Source organism: Moschus berezovskii, chromosome 12 (genome assembly GCF_049115385.1).
Source record: "Moschus berezovskii isolate FMDL1 chromosome 12, NW_MosBer_1.0, whole genome shotgun sequence".
Taxonomy (NCBI): domain Eukaryota; kingdom Metazoa; phylum Chordata; class Mammalia; order Artiodactyla; family Moschidae; genus Moschus; species Moschus berezovskii.
Window position 1 is genome coordinate 79,138,241 of NC_142471.1, and position 24,006 is coordinate 79,162,246.

Sequence of the window (24,006 nt, forward strand, 5' to 3'; positions counted from 1 at the left end):
TCCAGAAAGACTCCAGTACCACTGATCCCTGGGGTTGGTGAACTTTCAGTTTTATTTTCCCTGGCTGTGTTAACGCCCAAACTTTTCACCTCCAAAGTCAGAAAGGACTTTGGATCCTAGCTGATTTCCTACCACCTCCAAGGTCAGTTAAAAAAAAAAAGAACAACATTCTACATTGAAAAGAATCAAGAATCATGTATTTTTCCTTAAGGATATTTTAAATGCCCCTGACAAACACTACAGTATTTGATTGTTTTTTGGATAAAAAGTCATCTTGGCATATTTATTCTAGTAGAGACTTACGATTTAACGAAATGATTCACTATTAATAAACAAAAAGGGGGAGGGAAGACCTCGTGGGTTAATAGTTTCTTTCACTGCAGATGACCAGGAACTTTGCCCAGCCCTCCACTTCCCCAAGCTCTCTGAGTGGAGGGTTGATCTCCCTTTTTGACCACTTCTGTTACATCCCGCCCAAGGGTGGCTGACTTCATTGCTGGCTTAACCACTAAACCCCTACCTCTCACCCTTTCCCCAGTACTCTCCTCCTTTTCTCCTTCCTTAAGACTTCTTTCTAATATTTCTAAAGTGCACTTTTTCTGGGCCTCTCCCCACCCCCGCCCCCCAAGTGGGCTTTCCTTCCGCCTTCCTCGGCTCGGATTCCTGACGCGATCGCCACCCACCCCCCGTTCCCCTCCTCTCCTGCTCGGCATTGTCTTTTCTGAAGCCGCCCCCAATCCGGAGCGAGTCCCCGTTCCCTCGCCCAGACTCCCGGGCTCGCACACACTCAGCGCAGGCCTCTCCCCCTGCACACTCCTCCCTCCGTCTCTCCCCCCTGCTCCCCCGCCCCTCTCCTCCTCCTCCCCCTTCCCTCCCTCCTCCCTCCCTCTCCAGGCGCCCGAAAGGATCATTGTTAGCCGCCCCCGCCCCGCCCACCCCGGCTGTTTATTTATGCAGACGTCAGCGGGCCGGACCCGCCCCCCGGCATCTCATTAAGCGAGTGTGTTCCTCTCGCCCTGTCAATAATCTCCGCTCCCAGACTACTCCGTTCCTCCGGATTTCGATCCCCCTTTTTCTATCTGTCAATCAGCGCCGCCTTTGAACTGAAAAGCTCTCAGTCTAACTTCAACTCACTCAAATCCGAGCGGCACGAGCTCCTCCTGTATCTTCGGCTTCCCCCCCCTTTGCTCTTTATATCTGACTTCTTGTTGTTGTTGGTGTGTTTTTTTTTACCCCCCCTTTTTTTTATTATTTTTTTGCACATTGATCGGATCCTTGGGAACGAGAGAAAAAAGAAACCCAAACTCACGCGTGCAGAAGATCTCCCCCCCTTCCCCTCCCCTCCCCCCTCTTTCCCCTCCCCAGGAGAAAAAGACCCCAAAGCAGAAAAAAAGTTCACCTTGGACTCGTCTTTTTCTTGCAATTTTTTTTGGGGGGGCAAAACTTTTTTTGGGTTTTTTTTTTTTTTTTGGCTTTTCTTCCTACTTCATTTTTCTTCCAAAATTGCTGCTGGTGGGTGAAAAAAAATGCCGCAGCTGAACGGCGGTGGAGGAGATGACCTAGGCGCCAACGACGAACTGATTTCCTTCAAAGACGAGGGCGAGCAGGAGGAGAAGAGCTCCGAAAACTCCTCGGCGGAGAGGGATTTAGCTGATGTCAAATCGTCTCTAGTCAATGAATCAGAAACGAATCAAAACAGCTCCTCCGATTCCGAGGTAGGAAAAGCCCCTCGGGCTGGTGGGGTTCTTAATCTATTTCCTGGGCTTGGCAAATGTTGCTGAGAGGGGAGAAATCGGGGCTGGGGGCGGCGGCGGGGCGCCGCGGGGCCAGGCGGGCGGCGTGTGCTTGTGGGGCCACCATTGCAAAAACTTGTAACCCTGTTTTTTTCTTTCTCCCCCTCACCCCAAACCCCCCACCTCGCTGATCCCTTTCCTCCCCCCCAACTCTGCGTGGCGTTTGCCCCTCGCCCTCCCCACCTCCACCCCTCCGGGAAGGCGGAAAGACGGCCTCCGCCTCGCTCCGAAAGTTTCCGAGATAAATCCCGGGAAAGTTTGGAAGAAGGTGAGTACGCCCCGCGCTGCCCCGCAGCCGCCCGGAGCGGCGCCCCCCACCCCGGCCCCCCAGCCCGGGGCCCGCCGCCCCGCGCGCCCGGGCCCCGCGCCCCGCTCGGCCCGGCCGTGCGCCGCTGCGGCCCCGGGCGCCCCCGGCCACTTGGGGCACTTTTCTAAAAAGTTTCTCCTCGCTCTCTCCCGCTCCGCGCGGCCGCCGCCGCCGTCCCCTCGCCGCCCCGCCATGTTAGCGGCCAAGAGGCAAGATGGAGGGCTCTTTAAGGGGCCACCGTATCCCGGCTACCCCTTCATCATGATCCCCGACCTGACGAGCCCCTACCTCCCCAACGGATCGCTCTCGCCCACCGCCCGAACTGTAAGTGCCTCCGCGCCCGGCCCCCGCCCGCAGCCCCCCGCCCGGCCCCGCATGCGGCCCCTGCCCTGCCCCTCCCCCTCCGCTCCCTCCCCCTCCCCGCCTCCTCCCCTCCCCGCCTCCCCTCCCCCGCTCGTGGCCCAGCAGCCCGAAACTCTCCAAACTTTTCTGCCTTTTGTGGACTGGGATGTGTTTGCACTTCGCCATGTTCTTGCTTTCAGTTTGTTGCCTCGTGATGTTGGGGAGACTTTGCTTTCCAAGCAGGGCTCTGCGAGGGTGGTGGTAGGGGGGGAAAAAAATCAGAACTTTTTTCTTTTTTTCCCTCCTGCGCTCTGATTGCCCCCGCCCCCTTTGGTGGTGTTGTTTGTTTCTTCACCCTGGGAAGACGACTGTGTGGCTCTTTCTTTTCTCCCTCTCTCTTCCTTCCCTCTTCTGTGGCGTCTTGGGCTTCCCCCGGTTAACCCCTTGGCTGCCGCGGCCGGGGACAGAGAGAATGGGCTGCGCCCGACGCGCGGTGTTAGAGAGCGGATTGTCCCTCCGGGCGTTTGGACTTGAGAACTAGCGGGCGCGCGGAGCCCGGGGCCCTGGAGAAGCTCGGCTTTCTCTCTCGGCCGCTGATTTGTTTAGCTTTCTAGTGTCGATGGCTGGCTCTCAGCCCTACTCCCCTTTTCCCCTTGGAAGGTCACGCTTCCTAGACGGGTTCCACTGCAAACTTTGGGGGGCTCCGGGCTTGCTTTTCTGGGGGCCACCCCGCAGGGCCTCGAGCGCCCTGGGCGCCGTGGCTGGGCTCGGCGGCGTGGCGCGCTGGCTGCGGGCTCTCCTGGGCCGCGCGGGGTGGAGAGGCCCCTGTGGCCGCGGTTCTAGGGTTGTGTGCGGCCGGGATGGCCTCCCCTGGACGGACTTGATGTATTTCTAGGGAATTTGGTGGTTTGGGGTTATATAGCGGGGTCTGCGCTCGCCAGCATTAGCGAAGGCCCTCGGCGGGCCCTAGGGGAGCAGAGACCAGGGTGTGCGGGGGCCCAAGGGTGTAGAGAGGCTGAGGGAGGCCCAGGGCGCCTGTCCTTCTAGAGAGTGGGCTGCTGATCGCAGGCCACCCAACTTTGAGGGCCTCAGGGCGGAGCTGGGTGCCAGGCTCTGGGGGGCGCTTCCCTCAGCGTGTGCCCCGAGCCCACCGCTGACATTTGTTAACAGGGCTCACCCCCTTCCTCGACCGACCTCTGCCCCCTGCCCTCGCCCTGAACCCCTTCCTCCCATCCCACCCTGCTCTTAAAAGCGTGGATCCCGAATCTCTAGACGCGATCTCTAAACGTTTGTGCCCGGCTTCTCGATTGTTATTTTGCACCTTCTCTGGCTCAGTCCCCCTACCTCGTATTTACACACACACTACTTTTGTCGTTTTCTTTTTCGGTAACTCGAGCTAGCAATTTGAAATAGTGCAGCAGCCGTGGATTCGGTGCTAATGGCCGAGGGCTTGCCGGACAGGAGTCGATCCGATCTACAAGTGTTTTTAAGCATTAAAATATTAACTATCAGGTTTGACTTGTTTTTTGGGGCCCCGGCAAAAAAAATGGCAAGGGCATGGTAGACCGTCATTTCTTACGGCAAGGAAAGAGAAATAATTATTCCCCCCCCCGCCCCCGCCCTCCCTTGCGCCCAGGCTTCTGCAGGCTTGGGAAGCTGGGAGACCGTTTCAGCCCGACCTCCTCTTACATGGCCAGCGCTTTCTGGAGGCAGGGGCCGGTCTGTGGGGTTGCAGCTGGAGGCGAAACACAGTCCGGCTACGCTGTATTTTTCTGGGAGCTCGTGGGCATCTTGAACCGGAGAGTTTGTGTAATCACCAAGCCGACCAAGCGACATTCCAAAGTAACCCTGAGAATTTCTTCCTCTCCTCCCCTCCCCCTACGATGGAAGTCTCTCTGATATTATTTTAAAATCCACTTTGCCATCTGAAAGGCCATCTGAACACTGAGCTTTGATGGCGGGCTTGCTGGCCCTTCTGGGCTCCTTGCAAACTCCTGTCTGTGACCGCTGGCAGGCTTGCTCCACTGTCACCCGAAACTCCAGCAGTTGTGTTGTACTGTAATTAGGAAACAGGGAAATTGTTAAAGGCAAATAAATGATTTCCCGGTGCGAAAAGGAAAGCTCCCAATCACCCCATCCCCTTTGTGGGCATTGTAGGAATACTCCGCGTCTTGTGATTTTAATTGCGGACATAGCGGGTGGCCTGGTGCTGTGACATCAGATTGAGAAGACATTTCTGAACTCAGGAGGCAGTTTTAATATTTGCGTGTCAAACACCCAACAGACATCTTTTGTGCGCACAGGCCCTTCCTCCCTCCTATCTGTTACCTGAGTTGGCTGATGTGCTCCAAAATTAAAGTTATTTATTTAAGCCAGTAAGCAGAGACATGGAAATGAAGCTGAGAGGCTGTTATGTGTCACTCCTGACCTCTTCAATCAGAAGGCCGGCTTGCAATTCCAGATTTGATACAGCTGCTGAAGGAATCTATAGGCAAGATAGCGGTCTTTTCATGCTCATCTGAAATTCTTAGTGCTTCATAGAGTGTGTTTTTTGAGGGCAAGGTGTAAAGACAAATTGGCTCTATTCTTTTCCCGACCCTCCTTGGTGGTGGTGGTTTTTTTTTTTTTTTTTGCTATATTTTCTGTTACTTATAAGTGTACCTGTAAGCAGTTGCATCCTTTCAAAAGCAAGCTCTTTGGATTCCTGGTTTCTGCTTTTCTATTTAAGAACGTAAAGAATTAAGGAGTATCATTAAATGGGCTTATGATGAATAATGCATTATCTCAAGAATAATGCTTTAATTGCTGGAGACGCCATAAAGCTTGATAGTAATAATTTTATTTTAAAATGACAAAGATTTCTACATCACGTTAATTTAGCCTTTGATACAGTAATAGGAATGGCTTTTAAAAAGATTCGAATACAAAAAAGCATTAAGGCGAGAGGTCTGGTTAAGCAGATGGGAGGTGATAGAACTGCAAATATTAGAATTGTGGTAACATTTGTATATACTAAAGATAAGAATACTGTTTCTGTATTAAAGTTGATAGGAAAAACTAGTTTTACATTTCTTTTTCCCTCCTGTCAAATGAGAATATGGGATTTGGTGGCCGAAATTCCAGTTAGGTTTGAAATTCTTATTAAGGACTTGGTTATTAGAGCTTTTGCATCTTCTTTGATCCAAAGTTATTTGCTTTTCAGCTGAAACTGTTTGCTACTAGGTTGAACAAATAAATAAGCAGCATCTTGAATTCATTTTAGAACTTGGAATCCAGCATTTAAAGGAAACCAAGAGGGGCCTATTCATTGGGGTTTTATTTAGCTGGGCAGCAACTTCACTTTCTGCCTGGTGAAAAATGGATGTTTTCTCCTCGCTCAAACAACATAATCCTTTCTAATACAAAAGATTTAGACCTTGGAGTGTGAAGGGTTAATGGTGGTCCTTCCTGGTTGTCCTCCCACCCCCCACCTTCACCCCTGATTGTTTTGACAACACTTTTCAAAGTGTGACATTCCAAGCCCCTACATAACAATGTAATATTACTGTAATTACACAGGTCATTACATTTTAAATAGAGAACAATAAAATGCTTATCGCCCTGAAAAAGAACAGGTGTTCTTGCCCTTCTTTGGTATTTATGCTAATTGTTTTTCATCTCCTTGAGAAATATTTATGGCAAACATGTTTAGATTTCAATCTCAAGGCAGCAGTATTAATTCCGTGCTAATCTTTCTAGGTTGGGGTTTAATGTCTGCAGTTTGGATTATGGGCTCAACATTCACCCAATAATTCATATTTTAATGATTATAAATTTAATATGCCAGCGCTTCCACAGTTTGTTGAAATGAAAGCCTTCTAAAAACCCCAGAAACAAAACTATGAGGCATTCGGGAGCCTAGAGTGTTTATCTGGAAGAAGTGTTTTTGGAAACCTGACTGCTGAAGCAAAGTAGCTTTCATTGATGCACCCCTATCTGATTGAGAAAAGATTTGGAGAAAAACAATCCTCTGTTCTGGCTGGGAGTTTTCCACCTTGATTTTAATTTTACTGATATGGATTTCATTTAGAGTCCCTGCTGGAAACTGGTCAGCTTTCTGTTTCTTAGCAAGCTGTGAAAAAGTTACAGGAAGGTTTCCGGGGGCTGGCAGATCAAGAATGCTGTTCTGTTAGCAGTTCAGGATAACTGCAGTTCTGCACGCCATTAAAAAAATATTTGCTTTAGAAAACCAGCATTTTAATAGTTGCACCAGAGGCTGTGCTTTTAAAGATGACAGTAGAAGCCTTTCCAGGTTTTGAATGTTTCCTCACATGCCACGAGGTGCCCTTGTGCATACGAAAAGCACCCAGACTTCTTGGTGGAGAAATGTTGGTGCAACTTCTCTTACACAGGCTCAGTGGGTAAACTGGAAGGTATCTAAGAGGATTTTACATTTTGTCAGATGTTTCACAACAGGGGCCCCCGAATCACATTAAAAATGCACTGCAGAGACAGGACAGCTGCAAATTTTTGTGCGGACGCGTGTTTCTGGACCATGACTAAAACTCCGGGGACCTTTTCCCCAGCTGTCTGGAAGTTCTGTGGAAGTTAGTTTATTGGCAGTTAAGTCTGAGACAACCTGGATTTAGCAAAGACTCTTCTACACAGGAAGTAGATGACATTATGTTGGGGGAAGGGACTTCAGGCAAGGAGTGATTTACTCCTTTTTTGTTTTTTTAAACTGTGGCATTGCCAAATAAATAAGCACTTTCCAAGGAAGTAGGTGTAAGCTTTTTAGTCTTGGTGAGTGGAATTAGATAATATCTTTAACCGCATTTATAACTGTTTCGAGGTGACGCATTTCAGAAGTTTGGAGAAGGAGGGGGGTGAATCAAATTCTTGAGGCTTTTCTTTTTGAAAGGGGTGTGTGATGTGGGCGTCTGAGTTTCTTCTGGGAGTGGATATTGGCAACCGTGTAAGTCAGTCTTCAACTCTGACTTGTAATTGAGCACATTTGTGAAGGAAATGGTTAATTTTACAACCAAAGGCAAACTCGCACCTCGACAGGTCTGCTGAAAGAAATGTGCCCTAGTCCTTTGCTGGCAAGCACCACCGGGTCATAAATCCACAGGCTTTATTTACAGCCCATAACACTTATGAATGTTAAGATATTTGACGCCACGTTGGCCTTATAATATTCAAGGTCCGCAGACACTGGCAGTAGCTCAGATTTCTCTCACTAATTATAAGCAATGAGATTGGGGGCGGGTGGTGGGGACAGCCCATCGCCAAAGTTGCCCTCTCCCCCGCCTCTGACCCCCACCCCTACAATCTGAGCCAACTGAGACAGACACCCCCTCCTCCTTGGGCAGCTGACTTGTACTTTTCCTCCAGGCTATTGTTATACACATTTATAAAGAGCACTTTCAGGAATGGAAATTCAGTGGGGGCTCTGCACGAATGTTTTTCAAAAGCAAAGTAGCTCTAGGTGTTCGCATCTTTTTTTCCTTCTGGTTTATCCCTTTTTCCTTTCTTTCTTGACTTTTTTTTTTTTTTTTTTGAGACCCTGTTGTCTATATTGTGCTTATTTCCCAGAATACTTAAAGAAACCTGATATGGGAGGCTGCCCTTCAATTTATATGATGTTTCACTGAGCTGGAAGGGAAAATGCATACATTGCATATTGCACTAGTTAACGTGAGGGTTAAAAGACAAGTGACATGGAGTGAGGAGAATTGATTAAAAGAATTAATAGATGAGGAAAAAAATCCAAGTTTGCTTTGGGAATGGGAAGGTCATTCTTGTGGGAAATGTGCAGTGGTGTCTTGGTGGAGGACACGGAAAAATAACAGAGAAAGCAGAATAAATGCTTGGCTAAGTGAGGTTGCTGCTGCTGCTGCTAAGTCACTTCAGTCGTGTCCGACTCTGTGTGACCCCATAGACAGAAGCCCACCAGGCTCCCCTGTCCCTGGGATTCTCCAGGCAAGAACACTGGAGTGGGTTGCCATTTCCTTCTCCAAGGTATAAAAAGATGCGACAGAGGTTTGGGCTTGACAAAAATGACTTGATTGAAATTAGGAGTTAGAAGTTTCTTATGAGAGGTTGAAAAATACCATGATGGGGGTGGGGATGGTGGGGGGGATGGTACTAACAACCATATTGATTTGCTCAGTAAAAACTGGTTCCAATCTACTTTTCACCCAAAGAGCTCTATGCAGCAGATAATAACTTCATGTGAGTTATTGTGCAAGAGTCTGGGGACGGGGCATCTGTGGTGAAGACCCCCGATGTGAGAGAGATGGCCAGTTACCCTGCGGATTGTAATTTATTCTTAAAAAAGAAGTGGGCTGTCCTAGTGTGTGTGTGACCACATGGCAGAGGGGGAGTGGGATTCCAAGGTGTGTGGGAAACTGTGGTGAACAGGGGCGGGGCTGATGGTTTTGTCATTTCTGGCCGGGTCCTTCGCTCCATCCAACCCAAACTTAAAGACCAAGGCTGAACGGTTTTATTTTCTAATCAATGGAATGCAGAAACTTACTAGCCCTCTGGGACAGATATGAATCCCTTAACAGCTCATTACAAAGATGGGGCTGTGGGATCTTTGAACGGGTTATCAGCCCTGGTGTTCTTCGGTTTTCCTAGGATAGGCTGTTTTCTTCCTTAGGCATATCTGATTTGGGGCTGGTAGTTTGGTCTCTTGTATTTTATTCTTTTTTTTTTTGGTCATGAAGTAGCCCCACACAACTCCTTCTGCAGGGAAAAGGGATGGCTGTTAATGGGATCAGCTCTGAAGGAGTTAAAATTGCTTGCTAAAGTTTGGCATCATGAAAATAAATTTGAGGCCTGGTAGGCATTAGTAAGGCACAGCACATTTACAGAGCTTAATTAGTACGAACTGTAATTGTTCATGGTCTGCCAGAAGAAGTAATGTTCAGGAAAAGTGGAGTCCTTCTCTTGCAGTCTTTAGTTTGAAACCGATAAATCACTTGCATATTTGTGTAGTGATTCAAATGGAGCTAAGACCTCTCCCATCCCAACATGTGGTAAATTGTAAAGTCAATGAATTGCAGATGTAGGCTACAGTTAGATTCTCTAAGAAAATGCAGAATGAATGGAAAAGGGTGATGCTATAAATATTTACTGAGAAGATAACTAGGTTCTTGCGTGCTGGGCCAATTATGATGTACTAAATATATTAGCAAAATGCTTAAAAAAATCAAGAGGATTTGTGTGGGTCTTTGGGTGGGTTGGTTTGTTTGGGAAAGTGAAAGAAAAGGCACTATGTTATTGTCCTGTCAGTTTTATTAAGTCTGAATCACAATGGCATACCCAGGGAAGGACACATGAAACCCACATTAATGCAAATTAATTCGTTATGAGTTGCAGCGCTGTGACTGCTAAGTGGAGTAATGATGGGGCATTATTTTAAGAGTGTTAGTGTAGCAACTTTAATGAAAAATGCTGTGTTAGGAACATGTCTCAGCACTTTAGCCCATGTGTTTTTATATGCTGGAATTGTGTTTTGGACAAGACCAGGAAACTTGCTTCACTTTATTCTTCTCTCCCCCAAACAGTTTAAGAACTGTAATTATGGTTTGATGTTTAAAGAAAATCATCTAATTTTCCCTCAAAAAACAAATCCAGAAATGCCCATCACCATAACCAAGTTCAACTGTAACATTTTGCAGTGACTGCACCACAAAATGGAGAAAAAATACCCCAATAAATGTAGCTCCCCCCACCCCATAGACCTATAGATATAACTTTCTATAGGTGATTTTCTCCAGCTTTTTTTTTTCTCTTAGAGAATTTTGGTCTCAGGCAGTGTTGCAAGTCAATACTTCTTTCCCCCAATGTGAGTAGGTGGATGTCTATGAAAGCTGTAAAAGTTAATGATCATTCTCTGACTCATAGCTGATGGTTTCAGGTTGAGGAAAAGAAAAGAAAAAATTAATGAGGGTAAATAGACATTTGATGGAACGTCGAGACAGTAGGAGAGATTGTTCCTGTGTCTAAAGGCGTGCGTTTTGTTGTAGCACAATTTCTGAAGGAGAAAGCCAGGGAGGGAGAAGGGGTTGCCTTTGTTAAGTTGTTGTTTCAGGAGGGGACAGATGTTCTGTGTCTGGATCTTTGCAGGAATGCTTAAGCCTCCATACCTACCAGTCTGTGCTGATTTTGCCTTCCCTGTAGAAGTCAGAAGCCCCCTGGCACTTTTTAAAGGGGTATAGGGAGACAGATACCCAGAGGCCTGGTCAGAAATTTATTTCCCACTAAATGTAAGAGGCTCCCAGCATAGGGCTTGGGGGTGCTGTCAGTGTCCTGAAAAATGACTGGTGACCTAAGAAAAGGTCTTAGATATACTTAGGCCCCAATTTTGTCTTTTATGCTAATGACATGTAAATTAAACTTACAAGTGCCTCTTGGTGGCAGCTACAGTGAACCAACAATTCCCCCAAACCAGAACTTATTTAGGAAATGAATCTGGATTTCTTTTTTTTTTTTTAATAGAAAGCTAGGTGATTCATAAAAATGGAAATAAAACAAATGCTCCCCCTCTTTCCAGTTTAGTGGGGTGAGTAGGCATACAGAATTAATCTTCACCCTACAGGAAGTTCACTTAAGTGTTGGAAGACCCAATGGAGGGTTTCAGGTTGCCTTTGAGGATGAGATCTCTGTGGCTGAAAAGACTGCATTGCTTTTCTCCCATCTCTGGGTATCTCTGATGTCTTGTATCGGAAACACTGAATTTAGGGCCAGTAGTAATTAGAAGGAAATGGCAACCCACTCCAGTGTTCTTGCCTGGAGAATCCCAGGGATGGGGGAGCCTGGTGGGCTTCCGTCTATGGGGTCACACAGAGTCGGACACGACTGAAGTGACTTAGCAGCAGCAGCAGAAGTAATTAGAAATGAGACGAGAAATCAAGATAGGATTTCTTGATAAGGGAGGTGGTGGATTGTGAAATATTGGGTTTTGCTTTGCGGGAGAATGTGTGCCAGACTATGCAGAGCACCAGTGCTTCTCCATGCTCTTTCTCTGGGGGATAGATGGCTGGGTCATCTGGGAGTGTTAGAATGGGTGGGTGGGCTTGGCCACTGTGAACAAACACACAGGAAGGGAAGGTGTATTTTGTTGTGAGTTTCACAGGAAGGCACAGCATGAGAAGTACCTTGGAGTTCTCATTTGGTGTTGCTTTAGGAGGTGGCTGGGATCAGGGCTAGGCGAGGTGGGTAGGCACCACATTAGGGCATGTTGCAGGCTCAGGGCATAAGAGCCACAGTTGCTGGATGCAGAAGTGATGGACAGTGCTGCAGGTGACCAGAGCAGGGATGGTCCCAAGAGTCCAGGCATGGGGGAACCTGGTTCTTAGATAAGCCTTAATTCGCCATCTAAGATCTCTCAGCCTCCCCTTATCTTCCAAAAACAAACAAAAGCACAGAGGGCCAACCTTCTCTTGTTCTTTCTTCTAGCTTTATACAGAGATATAAATAAATTATTGTTCCATCTTAGAATGCCAAGTTTTTTCTGGGTCCTTGTATTTTATCTTCATCTTAAAAAGCTACACTATAATGAACAAGGCATCCCTGTGTTTTACACGAAAGGAAAAAGCCGTTTAAAGGGTGTGTTTTAGAAGAGAGTATTTGGGAAAAGAGGGGGTGGAAATGCAATGGAGAAATGAGAAAATTTTAAGTCTTCCTCGCTGTTGCTGGGGGAAGTTTAGCTCAGAATCTTTCCAACACAGTGAGTTCTGGTTAGGAGTGAAGATCTGATTGGAGCTTGTGCTGCATGGATTTAGGAGCTGGTCAGCATTATTCCGTGTGCCTGGACACCTGAGGAGTGAAGTTACATTGCCTGGGGATGTTAGATTGGTGTGTGTGAAGGTGAAATTAGCTTTGTCCTGCCAGATTCTTAGGGCTTTCCTGGTGACTCAGTGGTAAAGAATCTGCCTGCAAGTGCAAGAGACCTGGGTTCGATCCCTGGGTTGGGAAGATCCCCTGGAGGAGGAAATGGCAACCTGCTCCAAATTCTTGCCTGGAGAATCCCATGGACAGAGGAGCCTGGCGGGCTACAGTCTGTGGGGTCCCCAAAGAGTTGGATCCAACTCAGTGACTGAACAACAACATCTTAAGGATCTTGCAGCTGCATTTTTACTGTCTTAGTAAAATTGTATTAGTAGCTTTCTCTTTGGAGTTGTGTTTGGGTTGGTGTTGAACACAAGGATTAAGAGTGGAACCGGACAAGTGAAAATTGAATTTGGATTAGCCACAGTTTCACTAATTTGTTCAAAAGGCCATGATCGTATGAAATTTTGTTTCCACGATGTCTACTTAGTTATCAGGTGTCCATTCGGTTTTAATTGATGATAGAAGATTTCTGTGGTTACCCTGAGTGCAAGATCGCCTTAGGGCTCCGCAGGGTTTGTGGGAAGAAAAGCTTGGACAAGTTTTCATTAAGCTCTGCATCAGGGAGTTGGGAAAGGGAAGAATAAAACCGGCTGAAAAGGGGGATGAGTTTTCAGTGTTGCCTTCTCTCCTGAGCGGGAGAGTCCCCCGCTCTGCTTGACCAGAGCTTCTCTCAGCCAAGAATTCCAAACTCGCAGAGGAACCTGTCCTGTGCACAAAAGTTGTTTTAACACGATGCAGAATTGTCACAGTAATTAGTCCGATCTCCGCTTACTGACTGGCAGTTTTCACAAAAAGGACGAGGGGTGGGGGCCGAGGGGGCAAGTTCATCTGTCTTCTACAGGGACTCATTTTGGATGAACAGCTCCTGAGTGTGTGTGTTGGGGGGCGGGAGCAGCTCTGTGCGTGGGAGGGGCTTATCTCAGCGGCTCAGACTTTATCTTTTGTTGTTTTTGGGAGTGTGATTCATTACTCTGCCTTGACAGGTAAAGGAATATGTATATGTGTGTGTGTATATATATATGTATATATATATTTTTTCCCCACCTCTATTATGCTACCTTTTAACTTTGATTACTATTACATTTGAGACCAGGCAGACTCCTAATATATCTATACAAGCAGTGTTTTTTTATTTGTTCTTTTGGAAAAGACATAATGGTCTTAGAACCCATTTTATCCCCAACTGGGAACAGTACTGCCCTTATCCCTTGAGCAGTATGGATTTAGGCTATTTTAAAAATTTCATTACTACTGGGTTGTGTTTAGTTTGACTTGGTTCAGAAGTTCTTATGTGAATTTCTGCCCCCCCCGCCCCAAATAAAAACCTTTATAAAATGAATAATTTTTCTTACAGGGAGCAGGATACGAGATAATGGGGTCTGAAACTCACATAGGCTTGGTAATGCTTTGCTTTACGGGAAGGTTCTGGTAATAGTAACAGTACAGTGGTGGTCATAGCAGTAGTTTGCTCTAGTAATACAGTTCTGTGTTTGGAAATACAGCTGATCTGCCTATTGCTGTGAGGGGGATGGATAGCAATTTCATAAGACCGTGTGATTCTTCATCATTTGTTCGTTTATGGTCAGTTAAAATGCATCTTCAGATACTGTTGAGACCTTTTGGTGATTGTTGTGTTGTTTATAAAATCAGTCAGCAAATGGTGTTTGTTTTCCCAATTGGTAGGAGCCCAAGATTTAACAAGTGTTATTGGGGAAAAGAAAAATTTGGAGAGCCATCTTGGTATTCTTTTTTATTTGGGGCTACCCACTTCTTTGTTGGGGGATCTATAGGTCTTCAAGGGGAAAAGCCCAGTAGAGACTTTAGCCTTCTGCTGTGGGGGGGTCTGGGTGAACCCGGGGCATACCTTCACCCTTGGGCCCCCGAATAGGTGGTCTTCAGAACTTTCAGTGGCTCTTGGGCACTGGTTGGCTCCCTCTTTGGGGAAGTGTGGATTCCTAGAGTGCATGCGGGTTGCAAGAGCTGTCCTGAGCTGTCCTGGGACTGATAGCTTAGTCATTGTGAAAGAATGTATAAGGCATCGGGTGGCCCCTGAATTCTCTGCCTGCCACATTTGTTTTCCCCAAAATAGAGTTGTGTTTGAGGGTGAGAGCCCAGTTATTCGAACTCTGGCGGGGGGAGCGGTGGGGGGGCTTGTACCTTTGCAGTCTTGTGGCTTCTCACATCCTCTCTCTCCCAGTCCTTCCCTCTCGCCTACGTGTCGCAATTCTGATGATTTTTGCAGCACACAGTTAATTTTTCTGCAGCATCTTGCTCAGCACACTGGCTTCCTTTATGTCTTAATGGGCGTCCGTCTTTCCTTTTCATGTCATTGATCCTCACTCCTGGCCCCCTCCACCTCCCTCCCTTTTGCTTATTGAATAGGTGCTTTTTTTTTTTTTAAACCTTAGATTATTATGAGCATCTTATTTATAGCAACAAATAAAAATACACAGGTCTTGATTGAATGCCAAGGCTGCAGTTCAATCTAGGAAGGTTTGTCTGCTATTCATAAACTGCTTAAGATGTTTTCTTGTAGTTTGTGACATAAGCAGAACGCTTTGATTTGGTTTCTTTCTACAGCTCCATTTTCAATCCGGGAGCACACATTACTCTGCGTACAAAACGATTGAACACCAGATTGCAATTCAGGTAGGACACGCAAGAGATCCTGAAGTTTGATTTGTGAATATGTAGGTCTCTTGTGTCTTTTATCCTCCACCCTTTCCCCAACCAAGGTGGTGATGATGACGGTGGGGATGATGGTGGGGATGATGGTGGTGGTGGTGGTGGTGGTTGATTCTTTAGGGGAGGTGGGAAGCAAAGAAGCAAGGGCAGAAGAAAAGCTGCTGGAATGATTTAAAGATAGAGAAAGCAGGAGACACCTACGTTTTTTTTGTCAAGAGCATCTTGATCAGGCATGATGGGCACACAGACGCCAGTTTGGCTACTGTTTTTTTGCTTCAGGAGGGGTCTTAAATTGGGAGTCAAATGAGCTGCCAGAGTTTGAATGGGAAGAATTAAGGGGGGTGAGATGGGAGAAGAGGCTATGTGACAGCCAGAGAGTTGTTTCCGGTGGATCAAAATCATGTTAAGTGGTGCTAAGAATATCACTTTTGACCTGATTGCTCTGAAATGTTGATTTCTCTCGGACTTGTTGATGTATGACACTGGAAGTGCTGGGAGGGAAAGGTGACGGATCCCAGCTTCTGCTGAGTGTCCTGTTTCCTGCTCACGTCGTACTTCCATTCTCTTAAATCCCAAGGCTAAACAAATCAGGGACTAATATAGACTCAGAGCTGAACTGATGCCCACAGAGTGCAGTAGTGGAGGGAGACCAGACTAATATGATTTTCGTCTGTCTGCCTGGCCCTGGCCAGGATGGGTGGACCTCGTGGTGTAACTGATGGTGCCGAAACTTCCTGAGTCCTTCTGCTCCTGGGTTAACCCTTCGAGGGGAGGTGTTTGAAGCTCATTGTTGGAGTGTTCGAGTCTGGCTTTGGGGTCGTCTCTCCTTGGAAGTTGGTGTGGCTTGGTGATAGCATTTCCATTCTTCCCTTGCGTGTGCAGATAGGTAACGTGTGTGCGTATGTGGTCCACAGCCACATCGCGTCTTTGTAGCTGTGTTGTTTCAAATCTGTAACTGCCTGGAGAAGACTTTCCAGTAGCCCTTTGCCCCAGGTCAATTGTGAATTATTCCGTCAGTGAAAAAGTAGGACTGGGCAGACACGGTTATTCGGTTGGGGCCCTAATATTTTGTACTCATTTCAAGGTGACAGTAACTTATTTAAAAAATATTTTGATTCCTTCTGCAGTTGTGCTGCTGATCCATGTGTGTATTTTAGGGGAAAGTGCAGCTCTTTGATAGTGTCCCTCCACCCCTAGAGGTTTCCAAGGCTGCCGTTCTTGCTAGTCCTCTCCCTGGGGGATCGTTCTTCCTTTTGATGAATAGCACAGTGAATTTTGCTCCCGGAAAAGGGTACGGGCTCAGGGCTTGGATGGAGAACAAACCCAAACCCTAAGCCTTGGTAAATGGATGAGGAACAGTCTCCTGAGCCCTACGACATCTCAGACATCTCAGTAGAGTGCTGGGAAGTCCTGCTGCCCGGGGTGTGGGAATTGTTGAGGTTGAATAGCATCATGACCCTTATCTTGGTGTGGAAAGCCTGGCTGGGGCCATGTTACTGGGAGACCAGCCGAGACCAGAGCAGCTGTTGTGTCTTTACACCCGTTGCTGAAGTGTCCCTTGTTAGACCGGGCAGTTCATCTTTCTCCAAACCACCTGGCACGGTGTGGGCCATGTGAAGCGCGTCTCAGGAGAAAGATGGAGTAAATTACAGAGCTCATTGTTTGGAGGACTGAAACCATTAGTATTCCTCCATGAACAGGTAGTATTGTTCTTCCCTGCTTCTGTTTGCCGAGGCCTGATGCCCATGTGGGCAAACAGAGACACATTTTATGAGAGACCCAGCACCACCATGCCTTTGCGTATTCATTCTCCCCCAATCTCTGCTAGACCAGGACAAGGGGAAGCCAAGAGGCATCTAGCTGTGATTGTAGTTTGATCATCAAAGGATAAGTAGCAAACCAAAACAAAAGAAGCAAAGGGAAAGAAAGAGGAAACCTCAGACACAATAAAATTGTCCCCCAGGCACATGGTAGCCAAGTAGCCATGTCGTGGTGGGACAAGAGGATGGCCCTCCTTTGGTGCAGAGCGGAGTGGATGTCTTCCCTCTCCCCCATTCTCCACTGAAGCTTACATTCGACATGCTTGTCGGGGCAGAATTTTCTTCTCTGGAAATTTAAGACTGTTTAGCCTTAATACCTGCTGTATTTCAATCTGAGCTGAGCTGGTTGCTCTCCTAAGCTATACCCTAAAATAACCTCGAGTAGTATGACACCATGTATCACATGAAATTCCCACTCCTTTTCCTTCCCGTCCCTCCTGTAATCTCAGGACTTGGCCAAGTGCAGCGTTTATATGAATGGCTTCTGAGTGATTCTGCAATGGACATGAATTTGAGCAAACTCTAGGAGATCGTGGAGGACAGAGGAGCCTGGCACGCCGCAGTCCATGGGGTCGCAAAGAGTCGGACGTGACTTAGTGACCGAACAACAACTGAGTGGTTCTATAAGAGCGTCGTGTTCTTCTAAGAGATTTGGACACAATATCAGTTGATGTGTTGGAAGCTTCCCCACTCTTGAGAATCTCCTATCTCCTCTCAGTTTTGAAAAGACAAGAGCTGCACAGAAGCTGTATTCATCCTAAATGGTTAACACAAATATAATTGAAATACAAATTCAAAGGCCTTAAAAAAAAAAAGACTTAGATATTTAATTCTGTGGACTTGTAGAGAGTTTTATTGAAGTGTAAGTACAGCACCGTGCACAGATTTTTAGTGGAGAGGTGGCTGAACTTCTTATTCTTCCTTCTGTGATCATCCATGAAACCATCCCCCAACTTGATAGGTAGAATGGGTGGGATGCTTTTTCCATAAAGGGCCAGACAGTAAATATTTTAGGCTTTGTAGGCCAAACAGTCTCTGTGGCAGCGTCTCAACTCTACTATTGTGTGTGAAAGCAGCCAAAAACAATACCTAAGGGAATAGGTGTAGGTGTAGCTGGGTCTCAATAAAGCTTTATTTAGAAAAACAGTGGCTGGACTTGACCCATAGGCTGTAGTTTGTTGGGTCCTGCAAAAGAGTATTACTAACGCCCCTGCAGTCTTGCTTATTCAGAGTTTCCCCCCACTGCTGACAAAACTTCTTGCTATGGATTAATTTCATCTATCACCATGGGTTAGTTTTGCCTGCTTTTTAGCATCTTAGAAACGGGATTGTGTAGAATACAGTCTCATGTCTGGCTCGACTCAGCATTGTGTGTGTGTTTCATCCCTGTTATTTCCTGTAGAATAATTTGCTTTTTTTTTTTAAAATTGTCACTTAATATCCCACGATGCATGTGTCCTTTCTGTGCTTTAGGATATTTGGGTTCCTAATGGATATTTGTTCCTGTGTCCTGCTGTTATGAATAAGGCCCTAGTTACTATCTCGCCTGCATCTTCTGGAGGACTGTACGTGTTGGGTTCTGTTGTTCAGACTCAGGAGTAGACTGGGAGAGTAATATGTGCTTCGCTTGCATTGCCCTTTTAAGAGAGACTTGAACTCTGGATTTCAAGTGATGCTGTTTGAAATGCACCAGCATAGTGGTGGTTGGGTATGTGAGTGATCCATAGGAAGGGAAGCAGTAAAAAGGTCTAAGTGGGGTCAGAGGTCAGTTTGCCCAAGCTCCAGTGGCCCCAGCTCCTGAGAACTCCTCCCACTGTCTCTATTAACCCGGAAGAGAAGGTGCAGGCTGAGCGCAGAGGTGGCCTGGGTCCACCTTTCCAATGCCTCCCAGGCGTACCCTGCAGTTGACATGGATAACTGTTTAGGCACTATCTCCTCTTCCTCCCCAAAGAAAGCTCTTCCCACACTCCTTCCAACCCCATGAGCAGCGTTGGGATCAAGGTCAGGACCCACAGAAGACATTTCCCTTGTTTTTCAAAAGGGCGACTTCAGAACCAATTAAGCCTTTGTTTTAAGAGTATTTTGGCTAAAGGTTGATGTTTTAACACCAAGTCAGATGTGATTTAGGAAAAAAAACTCCACGCGCAGCAAAAACAAACTGTGTAGACCTTTCTTGGTTGTTTTTCTTTTCAGACGTGAAGTGGTTTGTGTGTGTGTGTGTGTGTGTCTGTGTGCGTGCACAAACACAACCAGGAGAGGATCCAGAAGAAATGGACCGTTTTATTTGTTTACACAGCTGAGCGGTGGAAATTCTGCAGTGGGTGTTGCTTTCCCTTTCATCCTCAGGCTTGCAGGCTTCCATCCGAGTTCCACCAGCCCATTCCCCTCTGCTTGGTCACAGAACTCATCTGCCATGATTCAGTATGGCCCAAGGACTCTCCTTCGGAGCCTGGGTGCTTTGTGGAGCCAGCAAGAAAGGCATACAAGTTGGAGGGTGTCCTTGTTCCCTCTTGGTCCTTTAGTTTTGAAGGTGAACTTGACAACTGAGTCTTGTCTGATTCCTTGTTGAGATTCCTGAGGTGCTGCGGCTCGGAGTCCATCTCTTTCCTCCAGTACTGGATCCTTGGTGTTTGTGATAAAAATGGCCAGTGAATTGTACCAGTGGGTTTGGGTGGGATGTTTGAGAGGGCTTGGCCTGTCCCCAGTTCATGTTTCAAGCGGTCATCTCTTGTGTTCGAGGCCCTCCCTTGCTCCACAAGTTTCCTGGCCTTTCAGATTTCTTAAGGATTTGCTGTCTTCACTGAGAAGCAAATCTGGGCTAAGAGGAAGAACTCCCAGAAGCAGCTTCGGTTCTTGGTCCATTTCTTTAGTCCCATCACCAGACTGGCTGTGAGACTTCACTTTCCACAGGGAATGCAGTTTGTGTGTGTTTATGTGAAAGAGAGAGAGAGACAGACCGACCTGGATGCCATTTCACTAGAGCAGTTTGACAAAGCCTCTGGATACCAGCTTAGCTCATTCAAAAGATTGGTTCATTTGCTGTAGTGGTGCATCTTAGCCTAATTGTCTAACTGAAGTCCACACCTCAGAAGGCTTGTTCGTTCATTCAGAAATATTTATTGTGAATTATTTGTGTGCCAGGCCCCCGGGGAGTTCATCAGGGAGCTTCGATTCTAGTGATGATTTGGATAGATTTGCATTTTTAATCAGGGTTCTAAGCTTCACCTACCAAAGGTTTGGAATTGCTGCCCCAGAGGCTTCTGAATCAATTGATCACTTATCTGCTGCTCAGTGATTTTTCACTTGCCAAGCAAAAATTGACGGCTGGCCAAGTACTTGATGGGTAACTTTTTCTTGTTTTGAGTGAGAAACTAGACTGCCCTTGGGTTCTGATGAGCTTTTGAGGCCTTTGTCCCCCCCGATTATTTGAGGAGAACCAGATACTTTTGTATGGCTCACGAAGAGGCATTTCTTTGTTTGTGATAGAGTAGCTCGGGCAGTCGGAGAAGGCAATGGCAAGCCACTCCAGTACTATTGCCTGGGGAATCCCATGGATGGAGGAGCCTGGTGGGCTGCAGTCCGTGGGGTCGCTAGGGGTCGGACACGACTGAGCGACTTCACTTTCACTTTTCACTTTCACACATTGGAGAAGGAAATGGCAACCCACTCCAGTGTTCTTGCCTGGAGAATCCCAGGGATGGGGGAGCCTGGTGGGCTTCCGTCTATGGGGTCACACAGAGTCGGACACGACTGAAGTGACTTAGCAGCAGCAGCAGCAGCAGCAGCTCGGGCAGTGATGTGCTTGGTCTTAGGGATGAGAGGCAGTAGCAACAGCTGATAGTAATAGCAGCTTCTGCTTATTGAATTCTCCTGACGCGTTGAGTCTGGTGTTAAGTGCTGGATGCAAATTATTTATTGATTCTTCATAATGACACAGAAGGATACCCAAATGGTGTAGCTACTCTTTACCACCATTATCGCCATTTTGTGAATCAGGAAATGTAGACTCAGACACCAGAGATGTTTCGCCCATAGGTAGTCAGGGAATTAGGATTCAAACCTGGGCAGTCAGACTGGAGAGTGGCTGTACCACACAAACCTCGTGCTGACTTCTCTCTGCTCGGTAGGCTCTGGGGTTCATAAAGCGGTGGTGACTAACCGGCTCTCTGGGCTATATACAGAGGAACCGTCTGGGAGCTGCTCCGAAATACAGAATCCTGGGTTTCAACCCCTTTGAGGTCCTCAATCATCACGAATGGTCTCTGTCTCACCTTTTGGAGCAAGCATGACCTGGGAAGTGCCAGGTGGGTTTGTTGAGACCCAGATTGTGGCCCCACCAGAGTTTCCGGTTCTGTAGGTTTAGGGAGGTCCTGACATTTGCAGCTTTAGCAGATTTTCGGGTAAGGTTGATGTCCCTTCTCTGACGATAGCACTTTGAGAGCCACTGAGCAAGGGCAGCATTTCCAGCTCTGGTTTCACATCACAGTCCCCAGGGGAGCATTAAAGACAATGTCCCCGCCGAGGGGGATGCCGGAATCTGTATCCTGGCCCAGTCTTTGGGTGATTCTGAAGCATGTTGTTACATGAGAACAGCTGCTGTGGAATCTCGTTTGTTCGTTGGCTTCTTTTAGCTTGACTCTTTCCCTGGGGCAGAAGAGATGGTTTGGGTCCCAAGTTCTGAAAGGACGTCTGTTCAGTGGTGGGAGTCTTCTCTCTTGAGAGCGTTTCTTTACCAGGTAATCTCGGCGATGGTCATTGACCTTTGAGTTATTCAGTGCCAGTGAGAGAAGGAGGGACTCTGCTGTTCCTGTGTGAGGGCCTGTGGGAGCCTGAAGCTGAGGGGCCTGGCAGTCTTCAGTTCTGCTCAGACTCCCCTTGCTGTGAAAAGGCAGATGTGGAATCAGTCGTTCTGGGGTGGGGCCTGGGATTCTGCATTTCTGACACACTCTCAAGAGGGGCCAACAGTCTTGGGTCCTAGAGCACTCTTGGGAGGGGAGCAAAGGTGGAGTCTACTTTGAAAGACAAGGAAACTGAGGCACAAAGGGGTGAAGTGGTTTGTCTGAGGTCCCACCGCTTGGTGGAAACAGGGCTGAGAACAGGAATCCAGGGATCCAACTCGGCTGAATGTCCATCTTTCAAGGAGAAGTTATCCTCTGGTCTGAGCCAAGAGCAGTTGCGTTACATTGCCCAGTTAAAAGAAAACAGTCCAGTTTTTACTTTCTGGTTTTTAACTTCTATCTGTTCTAATTGCATCACTGTATTTGTATGAGTTGAGATATTTGTATCTGTTCATTCTCCACCGTATTAAGGCATTTGGGGCCCAGCCTGCATGGCCTCTAAGAGGGCTGATGAGGATACAGAGAGAAGGTCTGTTTGTTTTTGACTAGAGCAGCCAGAAAGGATGGAGACAACTCCCATCAGCCATATGTGTCCCCCTTTTGGACCACAGCCAGCAGGTGTAAAGGTCTGGTCTGTGGCAGTCAGCTGGTTGCATTGTCTTAGTAGCTTCATTTTATTTAAAAAAATTTTGCAGCCCTTTATTTACAATTTTATATTAGAGCATAGTTGATGAACAGTGTTGTGTCAATTTCAGGTGTACAGCAAAGTGCATGTATCTATGCTATTTCAAATTCCTTTTCCATTCAGGTTATTGCAGAATATTGAGTGGCGTTCCTTGCGCTATATAGTAGGACCTTATTGCTTATCTCTTTTGAATATAGCAGTGTGTACGTGTCAATCCCAAACCCCTAAGCAGTTTGTGCGATCTTAGTTCCCTGAACAGGGATTGAACCCGGGGCTCCAGTAGTGAAAGCCCTGAGTCCTAACCATTGGACTACCAGGGAATTTCTGGTAACTTCATTTTATAAGTTGCACTTTATAATAGTATTTGGTTTTTATAAAGTCCCTGAAAATCGTGGGGCCATTTAGCTAAGCACAGACATTTCTAAGTGGGTTATGGTTGACATTTGCAGGCTTATCAAGCTTAGCACTTAGTTTGTTTCTGGAGTTGGGTTTGGTTGCGTGGTATCACGTCCTGGTCAAACTGATAAGTGGCTGCAGGTTTTTTTTGGGAATCATTTCCCTTGGAATCTCAGGATACTCTTCTGTTATACAGAAATGGAAGGCCATTCTCACTGAAAATTCTGCCAAAACCTTTGGGGGGTTGGCAGGTTAATATTTTAAGGAGTAGTACGTTGAGACTTTAAAAATATGTAAAACCTAAAAGTAGGCAAAGATACTATTTATTTCTTTGTCTTTGGCATGTTAGAAAATGAAACATGAGAACTGAATATCTGTGGACTCCCTGAACCATCTTCACAAAACAGTGTTTTGAGGTGCCAGCCGGAAAGACACTTGGTTGCACCAACTACTACACTGAGGCCCAGGCCAGATATTGGCATGTCTTTGCGGGCTGGATGAGATATGATGCCTTAGTGCAGGCTTCTCCACCACAGCACTCTATTGACATTTTGGACTGGGTGATTCTTTGTTACGCTATATAGTACAGTCTCCTCTGCATGCCAGGATGTTTGCTTAGCACTGGCCCTGACCTCTACTTTCTTCTGTATGCCACTAGCACCCAACAAAAACGCCACGGCCAAAAATGTCTGTAGATCTTGCCAGATGTCCCCCGGGGGCCCAGATTGCACCTGGTTGAGAACACGGGGCTCAGTTTATCAGCATAGAGTGAGCACTCTGCCATTAAGGCTATGGGAGCATTAGCTTTGCATGTTAAAGGGACAGGTACAAGTGTGTTCAGCTCATGCTTCTGGAGTCAGATAACCTGGGTTCAGATCCAGTTTATGCCAGACCACCATTTCCTAATCTGCAAAATGGGGGTGATGCTGTTAATAATAGTGCCTGTTTCCAGAAGGTGGTGGGGAGATGAAGTGCCATCAGGTCTGTGATGCAGTGGGCAGGGCAGTGTGGCACACTGATTGATGCATACAAGCAGCTGTTTTTAACTGAGAACTGTGTGAAGCACTCTTTATGGATTTTGAATCTGCCTTATTCTGACATGCACTGTATGTTTTTTATTTCCTGTCAAGAATATCACACATGATAAATTTGATAACGCGGACTATCTTTGCTGGGTAACAAAGATTTATGACTCCTGTTGGTTTCTGCTTACATTTCTCTTAGGTCACTTGAAAATCCTGCCTTGTCCTTGTAACAT

At 46.7% G+C, this 24,006-nt stretch overlaps 1 protein-coding gene across 30 annotated transcripts in view; it reads left to right on the plus strand.

Moving 5' to 3' along the window:
• The first annotated feature begins 997 nt into the window (after window positions 1–997).
• TCF7L2 (transcription factor 7 like 2) overlaps window positions 998–24,006 on the plus strand; it is a 205,139-nt gene continuing 182,130 nt past the window's right edge. For 12 of the 30 annotated variants that reach the window (XM_055424623.2, XM_088842330.1, XM_055424621.2 and 9 more), the window contains exons 1-4: window positions 998–1,715; window positions 1,995–2,061; window positions 2,300–2,424; window positions 14,905–14,973. In XM_055424623.2, the coding sequence (XP_055280598.1) occupies window positions 1,527–1,715; window positions 1,995–2,061; window positions 2,300–2,424; window positions 14,905–14,973 (450 nt within the window). In that variant the 5' untranslated portion in view covers window positions 998–1,526. The remainder of the gene's footprint in view (window positions 1,716–1,994; window positions 2,062–2,299; window positions 2,425–14,904; window positions 14,974–24,006) is intronic. The other 18 variants (XM_055424635.2, XM_055424638.2, XM_055424636.2 and 15 more) reach the window with 7 other exon arrangements.